At 46.8% G+C, this 18,433-nt stretch overlaps 1 protein-coding gene across 3 annotated transcripts in view; it reads left to right on the top strand.

Moving 5' to 3' along the window:
- MAP1A (microtubule associated protein 1A) overlaps positions 1–18,433 on the top strand; it is a 50,162-nt gene that overhangs the window by 26,873 nt on the left and 4,856 nt on the right. For all 3 annotated transcript variants that reach the window (XM_058811019.1, XM_058811018.1, XM_058811017.1), the window contains 3 exons: positions 8,440–8,522; positions 8,915–9,055; positions 9,592–18,349. In XM_058811019.1, the coding sequence (XP_058667002.1) occupies positions 8,440–8,522; positions 8,915–9,055; positions 9,592–18,349 (8,982 nt within the window). The remainder of the gene's footprint in view (positions 1–8,439; positions 8,523–8,914; positions 9,056–9,591; positions 18,350–18,433) is intronic.

Genomic DNA, 18,433 nt, shown 5'->3' with positions numbered 1-18,433 from the left:
TGATTGCAGAGTTATGCAGCTCTTAAGGCTTTTGCTCTGCCTCTGAGCTGTTCTGAAGTTTGCTTTTTGTGTCCCAAATCAGATGCTCTCTTCTTTTGTGGTGTTAGTACCTCACAGCTCCCCTTACACTGAGGGAGCTGGAACGCGGCAGTGTTTTGTGGGAGTGTATCTGTGACTGGTTGTCCTGTTTGTCCTCCCGGAGACAGCTGAGCGGTGTTGTGGTTGGAAGCTGGAGATGGGCCCTCGGAGGAGCGCAGAGTGCGTCCCTGCTCTGGCCCTGCTCTGGCTCCCCGGCGCTCCTGCCGTGCTGTGGGCTCCGCGCTGCGCGGCCAGGGCCCGTCAGGGCTGGCTGGGAGCCCTGCTGCCCTTGCTGCAGGTGCAGAGCGGCACAGCCGGAGACCCTGGTGCACGTGTGGGCATCGTGCAGAGAGGCCGCTCCTCTGCCTTCTGCTCAGCTTCAGTGTCACTGCAGTATGAGCAATAGCGGTCAATACACCACGTGTACCCCAAATTCCCCTCAGTCTGCAGCTGGGATATTAGCCGAAGCCAAAGCCGGTATCTGGGGATTTGCCCTTGTTAACTGGCATGAGTTGGTGTGGGTGTGCGTTCAGTCTGAACAGAATGCTTTGCTTCATAAAGATGTTTGAATCATCTTCCTTCTCTCTGCACGCTGCTTTGAGCATTCCTGTGCTTTGTTTATTCAATTCCTCCAGATAAGGCACATCTCCTAGTGCAAATCCACAGGACTTTATTTCAGTAGTGCTGTGTTTTTAACTGTGTGACTTGGTATCTCAATGTGAAAAATCATCAAACACTATTTTGAAATATTCATAAAAAATAAAAACTCTTACATATAGTAATATCTTCCTGCTTAAACACCATTGACTTCCCCTCCTTTTCTAGGTGCAGTTTAAAATCCCTCATTTAATGCTCTGGTTGAATCTGTGGCCTGTTTGGGGATGATTTCCACTGCTCCACAGGCAGCACATGGCTCTGCCCTGGCCCTCCTTGACAGGGGCTCAGCAGTTTGCTGCAGTTTCTTGCCTCCCAATTTTCAGATTATTTTCATATTTCTGTTAAAAATATGTTTCTCTTTGCTGGTACACAATGAATTTCTCAGAAAATCACTAAAGATTCCCTTTAAGGGGAAAGATTTTTTTTATTTAGCTATTGACAAATAAATATTTCTGTATTTCTGCGGTGCGTTTGAAGACCTAAAATTAGAAAGTATATGAAATAAATCTTAACAGTAGACTTTTTTCAGACTATGAGAGGCAGAGCACTTGCTGCTAGACCACAAAGCACTATCTGAAGCCAGTTTCTCATCATTCTCAGATGCTGAATCACACCAGCAAGCTAAAACTACAGCACTTTCCCAATAATCTTACGAAAATAAGTAGCTACTGCAGTATCACATGTTGTGTCAGGAGGGAAGGAGGCAGTGAGACGGCTCTTTTGCTGTGATCCCTGGTGATCTGCCTAAGCCCTTTGCTCTGCTCATCTCTGGAAAAGCAGCAACAGCTGGACGTGCCCAGGATTTCTGGGATTGCTGCATTGCCTCAGGCTCCGGAAGGCAGTGGTCAGGCACAGTGGGCACAGCAGCCACCCACCTAGGACTCAGAACGGCTCTTAGCTTTGCTGGGGGCTTTCTGCCAAGTTCTACCTGTATCCCTCACCTGATGTCTCTCTCCTTGCCTTGGCTGAGAGTCTCCTCTCACCTGGCAAAACACTGCCAGTAAATGGCAAGGAGGAACAGAGTGGGACTTGTCCTGTGATTGTGATAAACACATCCAGGTCTATTCCTGGGGTGCCAGAAACTGTGTTTGAGTTCCTGAGCTGGAACCAGCTCATGAGGACCTGAATGGTGAATCCACAGTTGTTGGCTATGTACTGGCTGCCAAAGCAGACTTTGTGTTTATTTTTTAACTCCTGAGCCTACCTCACTAGCTGGCAGAGCTCCTAGGTGTGTGTGAGCCAGAGCTGGTCCCACCTGCCAGCTGTGCACTGTTGAGGCTGTCTGCTCACGAAGGAGCTGTGCAGTGTGATGGTGCCTCCAGCAAGGGCACGCTCATTCCTTTCCCACCTGCCAGCTGTGCCCCGTTGAGGCTGTCTGCTCGGTGCTTTCCCTCGCTGCTGGACGGCGTGGGGCAGCCCTGCTCTGCGAGAGGAGCGGGGCACAGGCTGTGTGTGTGCGCAGACCCTGCCCAGAGCTCAGCGCAGAACCTTGTCTGCTGTTCCTCTGGCCTTTACAATCTCCCACCAAGGAGCTGTGGCTTGCCGTACTTGGTACAGTCCTGGAGTGCTGGTGAATGACTGTGTTGTTTCATTCTCTGAATGGACACTATTTGGGGCTGGATCCTTTTTCTTCCACTGGCACTGAAGAAACTGCAGTTGGAGGCCTCACAGCCTCAGAATGAGAGAGACTGTTACTATCTCAGTGTTATTATGTAATTTCAGAGTGAAGGAAATGGCAGTCTTTCAGCTTGCAATAGCTCTGCAAATGCATACACTCCAAGAACCCTATGCATGGTTTCACTGTCTTCAGAGATGGATTTTGTTCAGTAAACATCAGGAAGAACACATCATCCCAGGTTCAGCTCTTTGCTGAAGTGTAGCAAAAAGGTACTGAGCCATAGCAATATCTAGGATCTTCTTGTTAGAGTCTTTTCAACAGTAACCCCTTGAAGAGGGATGTTCATGTCAGCTAAGACAGCCAGAAGTGAGGTAGAGTTGGTTTTTAATCACTGTAGTTTGTGAGCCTTGATGACATTTTCAGACTCCAAAACTTCTGTATTTTTTATCAATGTATTATTGGTGTTTACTTTACAGGTAGAACCTGGCCTGATAAACCTAAATAATTTTAGGGACAAAGAAGGGGGGAAGGATGTGGGAAGGCCTAAGAGAGGTAATGTGGGATAAAGAATGCATCTTGGGTGGGAAGGGGCTGATTCCTATGTGGTCAGACAAGCAGTCTCCATCCTCTGGATGGCAAAGATGTGGGAGCTCTGCAGCCCAGATTTGAACCTGCTATCAGACAGGTACACAGACTGGTAAGTGAGATCTCTGCCCCGAGTTTTCTTTTATTGGCTAAACAGTCCCACCTGACTTCTCCTCTCATTGAGATGTGCCAGTCCTTTTGGCCCCTTTGCTCATTCTGATTTGTTGTACTGGTCAGAGCATCATGACTGATTTCAGCACTGTCACCTGAAAGTCACCCAGTGCTCTCGCCTAAGGCATCATTTCACAAAGGTGAGAAACTGGGTCCTGCTGCCCTGACACTTGATCTCTGATTTCAGCATGGTGAGCTCTAAGTGTGGTTCTTCCAGTCATGATTAACAGAATAAGACCTTTGAGATTTGATGGTCTGAAAGATTAAAGAAAATAACAAGCAGCATCTTGCATAGCCATCCTTGACAGCTCTTCAGACTAGCCCAGAATTTATTCTGCAGCTACAAGGGCTTTAGGTGTTTCCATTTAAAGCAGCAGAACACAAGGATCTGTGCTGTCAGCATGACCTCCTTTTCTGCCTTTACAGCCATCTGTCTGTTTGTAGGATCATCTCTCTCTCTCAAGCATCCTGTTTGTCACAGTTACCCCAGTGCACTGTCCTTTCTTCCAGCCCAGCCTGACCTCCACAGAAGAGACCTCTCTGCCTGACTGCTGAGCACTAAGCCCACAGCATCTGCTCCCCTGTTCTCTCCCTCTGCCTCTTTGCAGGTGCAGCCCTGAATGGTTAGTTCATATCCACTCCCGAGCCAGTGTGGCTTTGCTCTTCACTTGCTATCCTCTGCCATAACCAAAGAAATTCTACACTCAAGGGACCATATAGTCAGAATATGTTATTTTGAAGGGACCCGTAGGGATCACCAAGTCCAACTCCCTGCTCCTCACAGGTCTAGCTAAAATTAAACCATGACTAAGAGCATCATTCAAATACCCCTTGAACTCTGATGGGCTTGGTGCTGTTGGCAATTCCCCAGGGAACCTGTTCCCACGGCTGCCCACTTTGTTCGTGAAGAACATTTTCTAATGTCCAATCTGAACACTGTTGATGCAATTTCATTCTATTTCCTCCAGTACTAGTGCTGGTCACCAGAGAAGGGAGATCAGCAGCTTCTCCTCTGCTGCCCTTCTTCAGAATGCTGTGAACAGCAGCAAGGGTACCTCAGCTCTTCTAGTATGTGAGCTATACATAGTAATGCCATGAGTCAAAACTACTTAAAAGACAGACATCAAGTTAGCAAACAAATATATGGTCATCTTTGTGTGGCATTCAGAGGTAAAGTACAAGGGCTTCATGATTTCCACTACTAAATACAAAGTTGATCAGTACAGTAGTGATGAAGAGACACGGAGGTGGCTAAATTTATAGATGACGCAGTTACTGACACATAGGAAAGTCTGTGAGGAACTTCAGCAACTAAATTGCACAGTCATGGTGTCCATTAAATTCACAGTCAAAAAAAAAACAAAGTCAAGCACACTAAAGAAATTAAACCTTCTAGACTCCCTAAAAGGGCTTAATAGTTTCATGGCAGGGTGGCATTTGGATTTCACTGTGTATCCTAACTGAAGATCTTTATTTGGTGCAAAGCTGATCTTAGGTTATGTTATGATGCATAAAAAAATAGGGTGGGGAATAATACAGAATATACAATAATGACACCCTGTGAATCTTCTGTGCTCCTTCTTGTATACTTCTGTTCTTGCTCATCCTAGTGGCCATAGGGATAAATGATAGCAGTTCCTAGGGACTAAAGAAACTCTGCTCCAAAGAAACAAGTGGTAAAGACCAAGGGCTTTCTGCCTTGGTGGGGGCATGATGGATGGAAATATTTCCTGCAAGTGCACAAGGATCACTGCAGAAATCAGAATGTGCCTGAACACACAGAGTGAGGGTTCATACAAAATGACAAACGCAATACTACTGAAGAGAGGATATTTATTTAATGTAGCAGCTTCTGAGCATAGTTGGAGAGGGCTGCACAGGGTCAGGGATCTGTGTTCAGAATGCATCTGGAGATGAGCTGTGTCCAGATATTTCTTCCAGGTAAATTGAAGACAGCAGCCTTCAGGAGCCTGAGAAGGATATTCTTGAACTGGTCAGTGGAATGGAGGGATTTTCTTATTTGCAATGCACACATTTCACTGTGATGGAGCTCTAATAAGGACAAATGCCAGGAAGTGACCTGAACAGCATACTTCAAGCCCCCATGTCTGCAATGTCACTCATACCACTACACATTCCTGGTGTATATGCTTTTTGGTAGTGAGAGGAATGATGTGCCAGGCTGTGTGTTTAAATCCTCTGTCTGTGCAGCTGCTACCACAGGCTATACAGAGAAAGTGGCCAGCAAAGGGTTTCTCAGCCTGAAAAGCACTTGGATTCACAGAGCCCTTAGCTGGGCATGGGCTGCCTTAGGGCACTGTATTGCTGCCTTACTCACAGTTTGCAGCTCAGCCTGGAGTTCATGTGCTGTTCTGCTTTGCCTCTGGATTTAGTTAAAAAGTGTTTGGGGTATTGGCGTGCATGGGTCCATTGGTATTAAAGGAGTCCATGTTTCTGGAAATGGCCTATCTGTACAGCTCTGCTCCTGGATCGTCCTGAGAATGAACTGCTGCAACTGAACAGAGGGAATCTACCCTGCAGTATGCCAGGAGCAAAGTTATGGAGGGCTGCAGTGCTGCACAATGTCACAGAATTGGTTAACTGTAGGCTGGAAGGGACTTCTTGGGATTGTTTAGTCCAATCACATTTGTTCAAGAAGGGTAAGCGAAAGCAGATTTCCCAGGCCTGTATCCAGTTGTGTTCTTAGTATCTCTGGAGATGGATGTTCCACAACCTCTTTGTACAACCTATTTCAGTATTTTACCAGTCTCATAGTAAAAACAGTGTTTTCTTGTGTTTATATGAAATTGCCTATGGTTTAATTTGTGCCTCACATCCTGTCACTGAGCACTACTGAGTGTGCCTATCTTCCTCTTCTTCATTCCCTCCCATCAGGTATTTATTTATTCATTTTGAAAATATTCCCCCCCCCCAACACACACACACTCAGCCTCACCTTGTAGGAAAACAATTAAGTCCCTTAATCATCCTCACAAGACTGAGTCTTCACACGACTCAGTCATTCCCCATCTGCCAGCAACTGCTGGCCCTGCAGCGTGAGCCTCCTCTTTCTTGCCCACGTGCAGGGGCCATTCCCGGGGGTGAGGGGCTGCCAGCAGAATGCTAACAGCCAGGCGTTGTTCACAGCCTCAGCTGCCTGGGCTGGGACCATGGCATGGCACTGAGAAGCAGTGTTTTCATGCCTGTTAGTGCTGCAGATGGGCCCCCTGCGTGTGCAGCTGGCCCTGTCACCAGTGCCGCCTGCAGGCTGCCGTCCCCCGCAGATGGCAGGGCCTGGAAAGATGGGCACAGGTGGGCACGGTGACCACACTGTGCCCAGGAGCCTCCCTGGCGTGTGGCACGAGGACAAGGCTGCTGGTGTTGGTGCTGTGCACCACACAGGGTTCCCCGAGGGATGTGGGAACCACTGCTAAAATTATGTCTGGGCTGTGCAGGCACCAAGGGGGCAGAGGCTGCGTCACTTTATCCCAGCAGCAATGCTGACTAACGGGGGCAGATCACTGCTCTTCTGGATGCCCCAAGCAGCAGGACTGGAGATCCTGGCATGGGAGAGCTGTGTGGATGCTGCGCTATGGATCCATGGAGATCCAGGGTGCTCCTTGTCAGCTCTTCTGGGACATCATCAGCAATGCCTTCACAATTATCATTGCCTCAAGGATTACTGTGGTTTTGTTTCTTCAGGCTGCACAGAATGCCCCAGGCACAGCTTCCTGGGCCGGCCTCCCACCCTCCCATGCCCATGGCTCACTTGCAATGTCCCTTCTGGGCACAGGAACTTGCTTCCCAGTGTCTCCAGCCATTCCACATCAGTGCCAGAAATGCCACTGAACTCAATGCATTTTGCACAGTGATGGTTTGGTTTTAGTCTAGAGGGGTGATTTCTAGCCAAACTGAAAAACAAGTTCAGAAAGCAGCTAGAGATGCTGAGTACAAATAATTCTGCTGAGAGCTTAGCTCTCTTTGGGCTGAAAGCTACTTCTGGGCTTATCTGTCTGATTAATTGCTAGAAAAACATTCCAGTAAAGTGAGTTTGATTTAAAGCTATGCTTGAATATTGACCTTCCATCCTTCCAATCCTTTCCATCCTTCCACCAGATTGATAGAGCTATTTTAGAAGAACTGAGATCTGCCTAAAAAGAGGCAATGGGAGGTTGTGGAGGGTGGAAAGAACATTGTCAGGAAGCAACAGTTGTCTGAAAGATGCAAAATAAAAATAGTTGTTCATTTTCAGTGAAGATCTGTGGACCTCCACTCTATATGAGGGATTAAAACCTATGAAAGTCTTAAAGCCCATAAATTATATATTCCAGCAGTTAAGTTCTAAGTGTCTGGCTTTTTGAGTGGATAAAATGTCCAGAGGTAGGTATTAGCAAAGACTGTAATCAGAAAAGGTTCCGTGCTGCCTGCAGTGACCAGGGAAGCGCTGCAGGAAGGTGCTGCATGCTGTCCTGCATCCCAGAGCTGTCTGATGTGGGCACGCAGCAGTGGCTCTGCTCCTGGCTGTCGGTGTGGCAGACACCCATTACCCTACTGTGTAACAATTTAATATGGCCCTGGAATTAGGGTAGCATTTTGCCAAATATCTGTACAATGCCCATGGCAAGGTGAGCACACAAATTGCTTTTTTGCATTCCCAGGATCTTGTTTGCTCTTTGGCTTCTCTTTTTTTTTTCCTCTAAATATAGAGAGAGAGCAGAGTCCTGTCTTGTTTCCTATTTGTGCCTCTGACAGAAGAATGAGAATTCTTGTTGTCTAGGTACTTCCCATAGCAGCAGTTTAGGAGTGCACATTTGGATTAAAGAAAAATGCTTCATTAAAGAAAAAAACTGTTACAAATGAGTGGAGACTCGTTACCAGTGCTGCGCCACTCGAGTGAGAGCTGAGTTGGCACCCACTGACGGGCTCACAGAGCCCTGCACTGGCTGGGGTTGGGACAGTGCTAGAGACGCCTCTCTGTGGGAGCTGCAGTGAGGCAAGGCACTTGTGTCTGGAAGGGGATCATTTGTGTGTGCCAGTGTTTGCAGACACAGCCAGCTGGCACAGGCAGGCAGCTCAAGGTGCCTGCGTCTGTGGACTTCTGAATATGTTGGAGCTGAGCGTGCTGATCCAGAAGAAGGATTTCTTTCCTTGTTGTTGAAAAGAGTTTGTTCTGTTTTATGAGACTTGGGTATCAAACTGGGTCTTGAATACAATCTGAAGCCTTGCAATCAAACCCATGCTGAAGCGGAACTTTTGAGGCTAAAATATCATTAGCTGGATGCTGTCTCATCAGCTTCTCTCATCCTGTCTAATCCTTTTTCTTTCCTCAGGCCAAAGAACTCTCCATCACCGGAGTGACACTCTGGACACGGTGATCCTGGTAAATCCTAATGTGGACAGCGTCGTGTCCGAGGTAAGGACCAGATGTGCCATCAAGTTCTCTCCACATCAGCTCTCCTGCCCTTGCTTGCAATGGAGGTCATGATTAGCACACTTTATACCTTCTGGAGAGTGCAAACCTGCTGCCAGTCTGCTGCAAGGTGTGGTGAAAAGGCCAGGTGTTCTGGTCTTGCCAGTGATCAGGATTTACACAGTAACTCTGGTGTGACGTGGAGCTGTGTTGGGCAGACAGTAGCAGTGTCTGCCCTCTTCAATAAGCAAATTCCTTGTATGTAGAAAACATTTGGTTTGGCTATTTGTGAATAACGTGCTCATCGCCTGTCATGGGATTGGGATTCTGGGTGCTGGTGTGCAGTACAGGTGAATTCTAATGGCAGCCCGCTGTCTCATCTCCTGTCTGGATAGGTCCGCTCCCTTGTGTGTGATTCATCAGCCCACAAACTACTGATCCTCTGTGGTCAGAGCTCAGACCAGGAAGGAGACTTGGTCCTGCAGACAGGGACCTTCACTTACCACAAGTTTGCTGAGATACTTTCGGATCCGGAGGTGAGTGTGAGCCGTAATCCAGCACATCCCTTCCTGTGCAGAGTGCGCGGTAGAATAATGCAGCCTGTGCCCTCCTTCAGGGTAATCTTCAGGCAGATTTGCAGACAGATGGGTTTGCAATCCAGCAAAAAATTGCATACTAAAAATAATTCATGTTATTTTCTTGGGAATCTTGCTTTAACTCTCTGTCTTAAGTTTTCCAAGGTGCAGGCATGGGTGATTCCTTTAAGTGCTCAGCTTGAAATAACCTTCCAGACTGGTTCTGCAGGGGACAAATGCCCAAAATTTCTTAAAGTGGGTCTTAACATAACTGTGGGCAGTTTCCAAAAACATTAAGAATATCAAAAGAGAGCATGGCTCTATGCATTGATTTTCCACGGCTTTCAAACTATTTCATGTACGCCCAATGTTTCCCATTGGTAAAGTGCTCATGGTACCTTCAGTATTTCTGCATTAACTGGCTGCATTTTTTTTTAAGTGCTGTATAGGTCTCAAAGCTCTATTTGACCTTTATTTGTCTGTGTTTATCCCATTAGGTCACCCAAATTCTCAGCAACTCTGATTCAGATACCAAGACCTCTCTTACTGTGTCGTGCGTGGGAGAAGGAGCCTGGAGCAACCTTGGGCATCCTCGATTTCAGGACATTATTAATCTGAAACTGAATCCTGATCCAGTTCTGCCAGAAATGGATGGGGTGTCTGAATTTGCAGAATATGTCTCTGAGACAGTTGATGTACCGTCTCCATTTGATCTCCTGGAGCCACCCACCTCAGGGGGTTTTCTGAAGCTTTCTAAGCCCTGCTGCTACATATTCCCTGGGGGAAGAGGTGATTCTGCTCTCTTTGCTGTCAATGGGTTTAACATCCTTGTGGATGGTGGCTCTGAAAGGAAATCATGTTTCTGGAAGCTGGTAAGGCACCTGGACAGGATTGACTCAATCCTGCTCACCCACATTGGTGCAGACAACCTGCCTGGCATCAACGGGTTGCTGCAGAGGAAAGTTGCTGAGCAAGAGGAGGAACAATCCCAGGGCTCTACCAACTACAGTGACTGGATGAAAAACCTAATTTCTCCTGAGCTAGGGGTGGTTTTTTTTAATGTTCCTGAAAAGCTGAAGATGCCTGAAGCCTCCATGAAAGTAAAGAGGAGCATCGAAGAAGCGTGCATGACACTGCAGTATCTCAACAGACTGGGCATTAAATCAGAGCCTCTCTACAGGGTGGTGAGCAGCACCATCGAGCCCATCACACTCTTCCACAAAATGGGCGTGGGTAAGCTGGACATGTATATACTGAACCCTGTCAAGGACAGTAAAGAAATGCAGTTTCTAATGCAGAAATGGGCTGGCAATAGTAAAGCAAAGACTGGCATCATTCTTGCAAATGGAAAAGAAGGTGAAATTTCTGTTCCCTATCTCACATCTATCACAGCCCTAGTGGTATGGCTACCAGCCAGCCCAACTGAGAAAATTGTAAGGGTTTTGTTTCCTGGAAATGCTCCTCAAAATAAGATATTGGAAGGTCTTGAGAAACTCAAGCACCTTGATTTTCTGAGGTACCCAGTGGCTACTCAGAAAGATATCACCTCTGGAATACCTCCACCTGTGCTGAAGCAAACCAAAATTAAACAAAGAACTGACAGTAAAGAGAGTCTTAAGTCTTCCCCCAAGCCATCTGTGACAAAGCAAGTCAAGAAGGAAGAAGCAGTTGAGGAGGGGATTAAGGAAGTAAAACCAGAAGTTGTAAAGGATGCTAAAATTGAAAAAAAGGTTAAGGAACACACAGAGAAAGTTCCTGACAAACCTGTTAAACATGAAAAGATAAAGACAGAAATAAGTGATGCTCTCAAAGCTGAGAAAAGAAAATTGGCAAAAGACAAGGTTGGAAAAAAGCATCTCAAAGAGAAAGTATCCAAATTAGAGGAGAAGAAAGACAAAGAAAAGAAAGAGATTAAGAAGGAGAAAAAGGACTTTAAAAAAGATGATGGAAAGAAGGATGAGAAAAAAGATTCAAAGAAAGAGGATAAAAAGAAAGAAAACAAACCAGAGATCAAAAAAATTCCTAAACCAGACTTGAAACCATTTACCCCAGAAGTAAGAAAAACACTGTACAAGGCAAAACTTCCAGGCAGACTCAGAACTGAGAAGATCAAAGTAAAACCTGAAAAAGAGCCTGAAAAGGTACCTGCTGACCTTAAGACATTACCAATGGAGAAGGCACCTGTACAAGTGGATCCAGGAGAGACATCCATGGTGGAACAGAGGTTGGTCCTGTCTTCACCAGAAGATCTCACAAAGGACTTTGAGGAACTGAAGCATGAGGAGAAAGGGGCCTTGCAGCTGACTCAAGAACGATCTGATATGCAAGTTAGTGATAAGATTATGGGAGCACCTGAAGCAGAGATAAGAGACTCTGTTGATATGACTGGTCAGAGTAACCTTGAAGTGGATCTGATTTTAAAAAGAAAGACCCCTGACCAGGGAGTAACTACTACTGGTATGGAAAAAGAATCATCAGCAGAGGAAATGGCAGTCCATCACTGGGAGCTGAGGGGAGGTTCTGCTGAAACAATAGAGGATGAAAGAAAAACAGTAGATGAAAACCATGACATGAGATACTGGGGGGGGAAAGCTGAGCAGGGCAAGGACATCGAGGTGTTTCCTGACAAAGAACACCTGCCATTACATACAGACCTCTTGGCAAAAGGTGCTCAGCCCCCAGTGTTCAGAGAGGAAGAAAAGGAGGCAGAGGAGAAAATCTCTTTGGACAGAAAACAGAGGGAAGCAGAAACTTGTGAAAAGTATATTGAGGGGACACAGGTACAGGAAGAGGATGAGAAGGAAAAGAGAGAAGATGTGATAGAAAAGGCAGAACTGGAAGAAAAGGAAGAACAGCACATGAAAGCAGAGGAGAACATGGAGAAGAATAGAGAATTCTGTAGGCTGAATCAGGATGATAGGGAGGAAAAACTGTTTACTATTACAGAGAAGGAAAGAGAATTTAGTTTTATGGATGAGAAAACCAAGTTACTTGAAAAGGACATAACAAAGGAAGAGTCATATCTGAGCAGCCTGCCAGTCCCACCAGGAGCAACAGCAGAACATGTTTCTTATATCCAAGATGAAACTATCCCTGGCTACTCAGAAACAGAGCAGACCATTTCTGATGAAGAAATACATGATGAACAGGAAGAGAGGATCCCACACTTGAAGTATGATGTCAATGCCTATAACATTTCTGTTCCTGACCATCCAGGCTCTTTTGAAGCAGTACACGGAATACAGGCCATGCCTCCTGCTGACCTTTCAGCCAAGGGCTATGCTGGGCAGGAGTCTGAAATCCTGGCATATCCTACAAACATTGTGGCAGCACCTCTAGCTGAGGAGGAACACATATCTTCTGCTACCTCCATTACTGAATGTGACAAGCTTTCATCTTTTGCAACATCCGTAGCAGAGGATCAATCTGTTGCATCCATAACAGCACCACAGACCGAAGAGACTGGGAAAAGCTCTTTACTTCTGGACACAGGAAACAGTATGCCCTCTTCTCGGACTGAAGCAACCCAAGGTCTCGACTACGTTCCCTCTGCTGGCACCATTTCCCCCACATCATCCTTGGAGGAAGACAAATGCTTTAAATCTCCACCCCCCGAAGATTTCCATGCATTAGCAGAAGGAGAGAGGAAAGTGGAAACTCAAAAAAAGGACCTTCATGAGGAGGCAGAAGATGAAGAAGATGAAGAAGATGGGACTCCAAATATTGAGATGCCTGAGAAACTCAGAGGGCATTACAATGCCCCTGTGTTTGTTCCTCCAGTATGCCCTGGTAATGTGATAATCAGTGTTCCCACACAGGGGATGCCCTTGTCCTCTGAGGAGGCACCACTTTCCCAGGCTGACTCTGCAGAGGCTGAGGAGCGATGCACCAGCCCCGATGACAGCACAGTGAAAATGGCCTCTCCCACTCCCTCCGGCCCCACCAGCGCAGGGCACACGCCCTTCCACCAGTCTCCAGTGGAGGAAAAGCTGGAAACGGTAGATTCAGATCTGTTTGAAAAACAAACGGACGCTGCTGCCAAGAAGCTGGAAGGCCAAAGTCCTGTTGTGGTGAAGGGAGCCAAGGGTGAACCTCTCAGGGAAGACGAGGCGTCCGTGGCTGAACCCAGACGCGAAGGAGAAGCGCCGGGGCCTGTGCAGCACGAACGGGCTCTGAGCAGCGATGCCGCAGCGTCTCCTGAGGAGGAGGCGCAGGAAGCACCAGCGAGGAGGGACGAGCTGCCCTGGCTCTCCTACCACAAGCGGGACACGGTGGTGGTCGGGGAGGACGAGCAGCCTCCGAGCACGAAACCAGAAAAAGAGCAAGGAACTAAAACTGTGACAGAAGGGTTAATGGGATTTCCAAAACACTTGTCCTCTGAGCCATTTGCAACCACAGGAGCTTCTCCGGGAAATGTGGATCTTCCACAGTTCACAAGCCAAAGCAAATGTAAAAATGGCAAATCTTTGCAATTTTCACCAGATGGCATCAAATCACCTTCTTTTACAGAAGAATGGATTGGTAAAGAAAAATCCTCAGATATTTCTAAGACAATTACTACTGAAGAAGGAAAACTGCTGTATTTAACAGGAGACACATCAGAAGAAGAGAAATCTTCTCATGCTTCTGTTGAAGATATTTCCCCAGAAGAGATCAAATCCATTTCTCTCACTGAGAGTTCCAGTAGAAAAATCTCTTCAGATGTTTTTATTAAAGGACTTTCTCCAGAAGAAATCAAAGCTCTTAGTTTCACAGAAGAGATATCTGCAAAAGAAAAAACTGTGTCCAAGTGCACTGACAAATTCTCTTCAGAAGCTGTGAAATCCACATGTTTCATCGACCAGAGCCCAGCCACATATGAAAAATCACTGGAAATTTCTGCCAAAGAACTGAAAGAAGCATCAAAATCTTCTCCTTGCCCAGAAAGTAGTTCAGTTAAAGGCACATCACCGAGAGATTCTTCAACTGAAGAAATGTCTCCAGATGACAGCAGTTTATTTTCTGCATCAGAAAAGAGCCTGTTGAGGGGAAGAAATGCAGGCTTGGACTCTCAGGAAGTATCTCCAGATGCAAAGAGCTTTCATTTTACAGAACCTAGCCCAAGTGAAGATAAAACATGTTCACACATTTCTACTGAAGACATAAAATCTTGCAAGTTCAAGGAAGCTCAAGAAAAAAAATCTCCGGAAATGGATAAGTTTTTCATGAAAGATTTAAGTTATGAGAAGAAAGTGTGGTTTCCAGAAGAGGTAGAAGAGGTCCCTGTTCAGGGAACGCGGCAGAGATATGACAAAGAGAGGGAGTGTACATTCTTGGATGAGGTACCAGAATTTGAAACAAAATCCCTTCCTAAACTGGGAAAGGAGGAGAACCTGCCTCCTGCCTTGCCTGGCAGCCATACCTGGAGAGAGGCAGAAAGGGAAGCATGGGGTTCTGCCTTTGGGTATCTCGAGGAAGGGAGAGACAGTGGGAGAGGAGAGCAATTACCCAGTGAGGAGGATGAGGAGCTTCACCATGCTGAAGACAAACCCATGCTACTGCAAGCAGAAACTGAATGTTTAAAGATGGAGTCATTTGATTACAAAGAAGACACACAGAAGGGTGCCCAACCTAAGTCAGAAACAAAGAAAGTGGATGTGATTCCTGCTGACATCACTGTCCCAGAAAGAGCACAAAGGGAAGGTTCTCCTCTATCTCCTCAGTATTTCCCTGGTGAGGAAAATCAGGCCAAAGCTTTAACTGGAAACAAAGAAAGTCAAGAATTGTTGTTGACCTCTAAACAAGATTGCTCCTGCTTAGACAACGAGGACAAAGCTGTCCTAGATATCTATGCAAAGTCACTAGACCAAGCTGTGGCATCTCCCCTGTCTGCAGTGAGAAAAGAGACAGAGGCACCTCCAGGAGCAGACAGGCCCTGCAAGCTAGATCAGTGCAAGCCACCTTTATGGGAGGATGTCCCATCGAAGGCATCTGAAGAGAAATCAGACATCAGTGATTTGTATCAGGAAATTGATTGCAAATACAAGTCAGATAGCAGGCAAGAGGATGACTGCAAATCCACTGAGGGTCTGTATGACTCTACAGGAAGAAAAGAGCAGAGAGCAGCAGCACCTACTCTGTTGCAATCTACAAGAGCAGCAGAATATATTGCAGAGCCCACAGAAGGGAGTGCTGAGCTGTCAGGGCAGTGTGCACACTCCCCTCCAGCACAAGGCCCAGGTCAAAAAAGTGGGGATGCTGTTGGCAGTGCTGGGGCTGTGGGTGCTACCACCCGAGAGGTGTACCCTGCAGAGACCTACTCCAGGAGCTCCCCTGAGCCTTATTCCTATGAGGAAGGGGTCTGCACACAGAGAGATGATGACACTTCCACAAGACAAGAACCAGAAGAAAGAGAACCAACTCCCTACCCTGATGAAAGAAGTTTCAAGTATGCTGACATCTATGAGAAGATAATTGTGTCTGGAGTGGGACCCTCTCCCTTCACAGCCATGGGTGCACACAGCCCAGGTCACACTGACAAGGTGCCAGTGACAGCACTGAATTCTCAAAAAGGTCAAAATTTTCATGTGTCTGCAAAGGAAGAAGAGTCCTGCCTTTATACCTCAGCTGAGAAGGAACTGTCTTCTCCAGCATCCCCTAAGGATAAAGCAGATTCAGTCTTTGACTATAGAGACATCCATGAAAGATATTTGCCCTTATCTGAAACAGGGAAGCCTAGGACATCAGAAGGACAGGAAAAACTGAATGTGTCTTCTGCTTTACCAGGAGAACTGGACTCTGCAATGCATCCATCATCTGCGAGCGCAGCATTTGCCTCTCCCACCGTCACAGCTGACACCTTTTATCAAGGAAAATCATCCGCCTATATTGATGCTGGTTGTCCAGATAAGAATATCATTTTGTCTAGCCAGGAGCAGGTATCTTTGTCCCTGAAATCTGAAATCTCAAATCCCAAAGATACATACTATGAGAAAGCAGGTCGAGGGGAAGAAAGTGCAAGTGACTCAGAGCTAGAAAAAGGTGCTAAGGAGAAGTCTGAAAAGGAATCTAAACTGCACAGCCCTGCTGAAGCTGCAGGCACCGTCTATACACGCATCTCAGCCATCAGCAACTTCCCTGTCTCAGACCCCTTCCTGCAGAGCAAATGTCAGGAGCCCCTTTCACCCAGCTCCGCTGCCTCTTCTCCCTCTGGTCCAGGCTGGCAAGAGAAATATGAAAGTAGGGTGACTGCATCAGCTGCTGTTGTGGAGACATATGCCGTTGGTTACAGTGACGTGCCAGACATGGACAGAGATGAACAAACTTCAGAAATGTGCCATGATTCTTCACAAAAGATAGAGGTTGCTGAAAAATCCACAAAGGAATCCCATTTCTGGGTAGCAGATTACCCAAGTGCAGCAGTGGCCTCCGAGTGCCAAGAGCAAGCCATGAAATCTGCTTCCAGCAAACAAACAGAAGTATATGAACAGGGCCCAAGGGTAGAGAGCAGAGGGATGGATAGCTCTTCTGGATTTGAAACAGCCAGCACATTCAGACATAAGCAAACCTCAGTAAGCCATTTAGGGGATATTTCTCTTTCTTTAGAGTCTCCTTGTGCTTTGCTGTCAGCCCAGGGAAACAAAGATGAGTACTTGGAGGTTTCTGAGAAAATCAGCAGCCTTGACTCATCTTTTCCTAAATTCTCACCGCTGAGTCCATATGAAGAAGACAAGGTGTTCTCCAAAGGTGTGGAGAAAGAGTCTGTGACCCAGCAGCAGCTGAAAGATGACTCTTCCAGCCTGTCAGAGGAACCCTCATCTGAGGCCACCACTCCTGTGATACTGGCTACAGCAGAAAGTTTCTACTCCCATATGCTTTCCACATCCACAGGTGCAGGAGTGGAATCAGGTACGAGGAGTGCTTGGGATGTGTCTCCACTGGTTCCAGATGATGGTGTGAAAATACATACAGCTGAAACCAAAGACTTTGTCTTTGCTGAAGAACATGGGTCTCCATTTCCCTATGGCATGAGTGACCACACCTTGCCACGCAGAAAAGAGTGCCAGGGCTCAGAGCCCACACCGTTCTCTGCAGAGCAAGAGCAGCAGCATTGTGGTAGCAGCCCAGAGCAGAAGGTACCGTTTGCAGAGCAGCCGTTGCCTCTGAGATCTCTCCCTGATGTGCTGGCATCATTTTCTCATCATCAGTACAAAGATGAAACCACAGCTAATGGTCCAACAGAGGTGAGCACTAGTCTGCCAGCTTTCCAAAGCACACACCATGCAGCAGAGGCAAAAGATGAAAAAACATGTCCTGATTCTGACAGCAGTTTTTCTCCATGCGCGGGCAAAGAGCAAACAGAGAGGCAAAGCCGTCCTTCCTCTCTGACGTCCCCTGAAAACAGTTTCCAGCCATTTTTCCCAGATGTGCAGAGGGGCGAAAAAGCAGAGGACTGTGGAGACGCTTCCCATGACACGGAGACCCATTTAGGAGGCAGTTCTGATTGTGCACAGAAATTTTCCTCATGTGAATACAAGCAGAGAAAGGGAGAGCTCTCTCCCTCATTCATCAACCCGAGCCCCCATGAGCTCTCTGAAGACAGTGACCTCTCAGAGGAGGAGGGTCACCCTTCAGTGCAGGGGAGACCACCCCACACTGGCAGCAGTCCCATGCAAAGTGCCACAGTGGAGGAAACCCCTCCAACATCAGTGAGTGATTCTGGAACCTCCCAGTCAGACTCCGATGTCCCTCCTGAGACTGAAGAATGTCCATCCATCACAGCAGATGCCAACATGGACTCAGATGAAGATGCTGATTTCCTCCCAGTGGACAAAGCTGTGGGGAATGCTCATCATGCCAGTTCTAGGTCCAGCCATGATCCTCAGCCTGTTCCAATGGTAGATCCCCATCCCCACCCTCCTCACCCTGATGTCTGCATGGTAGACCCTGATATGTTGCTAAATGAGCAAAGCATGAGCAGAACTGATAAAATTTCCAAGAAAGACATAAAAGAAAAGAACAAAGGTGTGAGGAAGCCTTTGAGCAAACCCAAATCTTCCTCACCTGCCCGAAAATTAGATGTGAAAGGGAAACGATCACCCACTCCTGTGAAACAGTCATCGGACAAATCTCCAAAATCTGTCACTGCCAAAAAAGAAAGAGATGGAGGAGAAAAGCCCAAAGCACGTAGTGCACTGATGCCGGAGGATGAGTTATCCCGGAGTAGTCACAGCAACCCTGGCAAGAGCCTTGTTAATGGCATCAAAACAAATCCCGGTAAGAAATCCTTCCTGAAAAATGCATTATCTCTATAGGTCCAACGCCGAGAAAAGCACTAGGTTAAATACAGCAGAATAGAGA

This window comes from Ammospiza caudacuta, chromosome 10 (assembly GCF_027887145.1).
Source record: "Ammospiza caudacuta isolate bAmmCau1 chromosome 10, bAmmCau1.pri, whole genome shotgun sequence".
Taxonomy (NCBI): domain Eukaryota; kingdom Metazoa; phylum Chordata; class Aves; order Passeriformes; family Passerellidae; genus Ammospiza; species Ammospiza caudacuta.
Note: the sequence above shows the minus strand (reverse complement) of the source record. Positions and strands in the feature narration are given on the sequence as shown.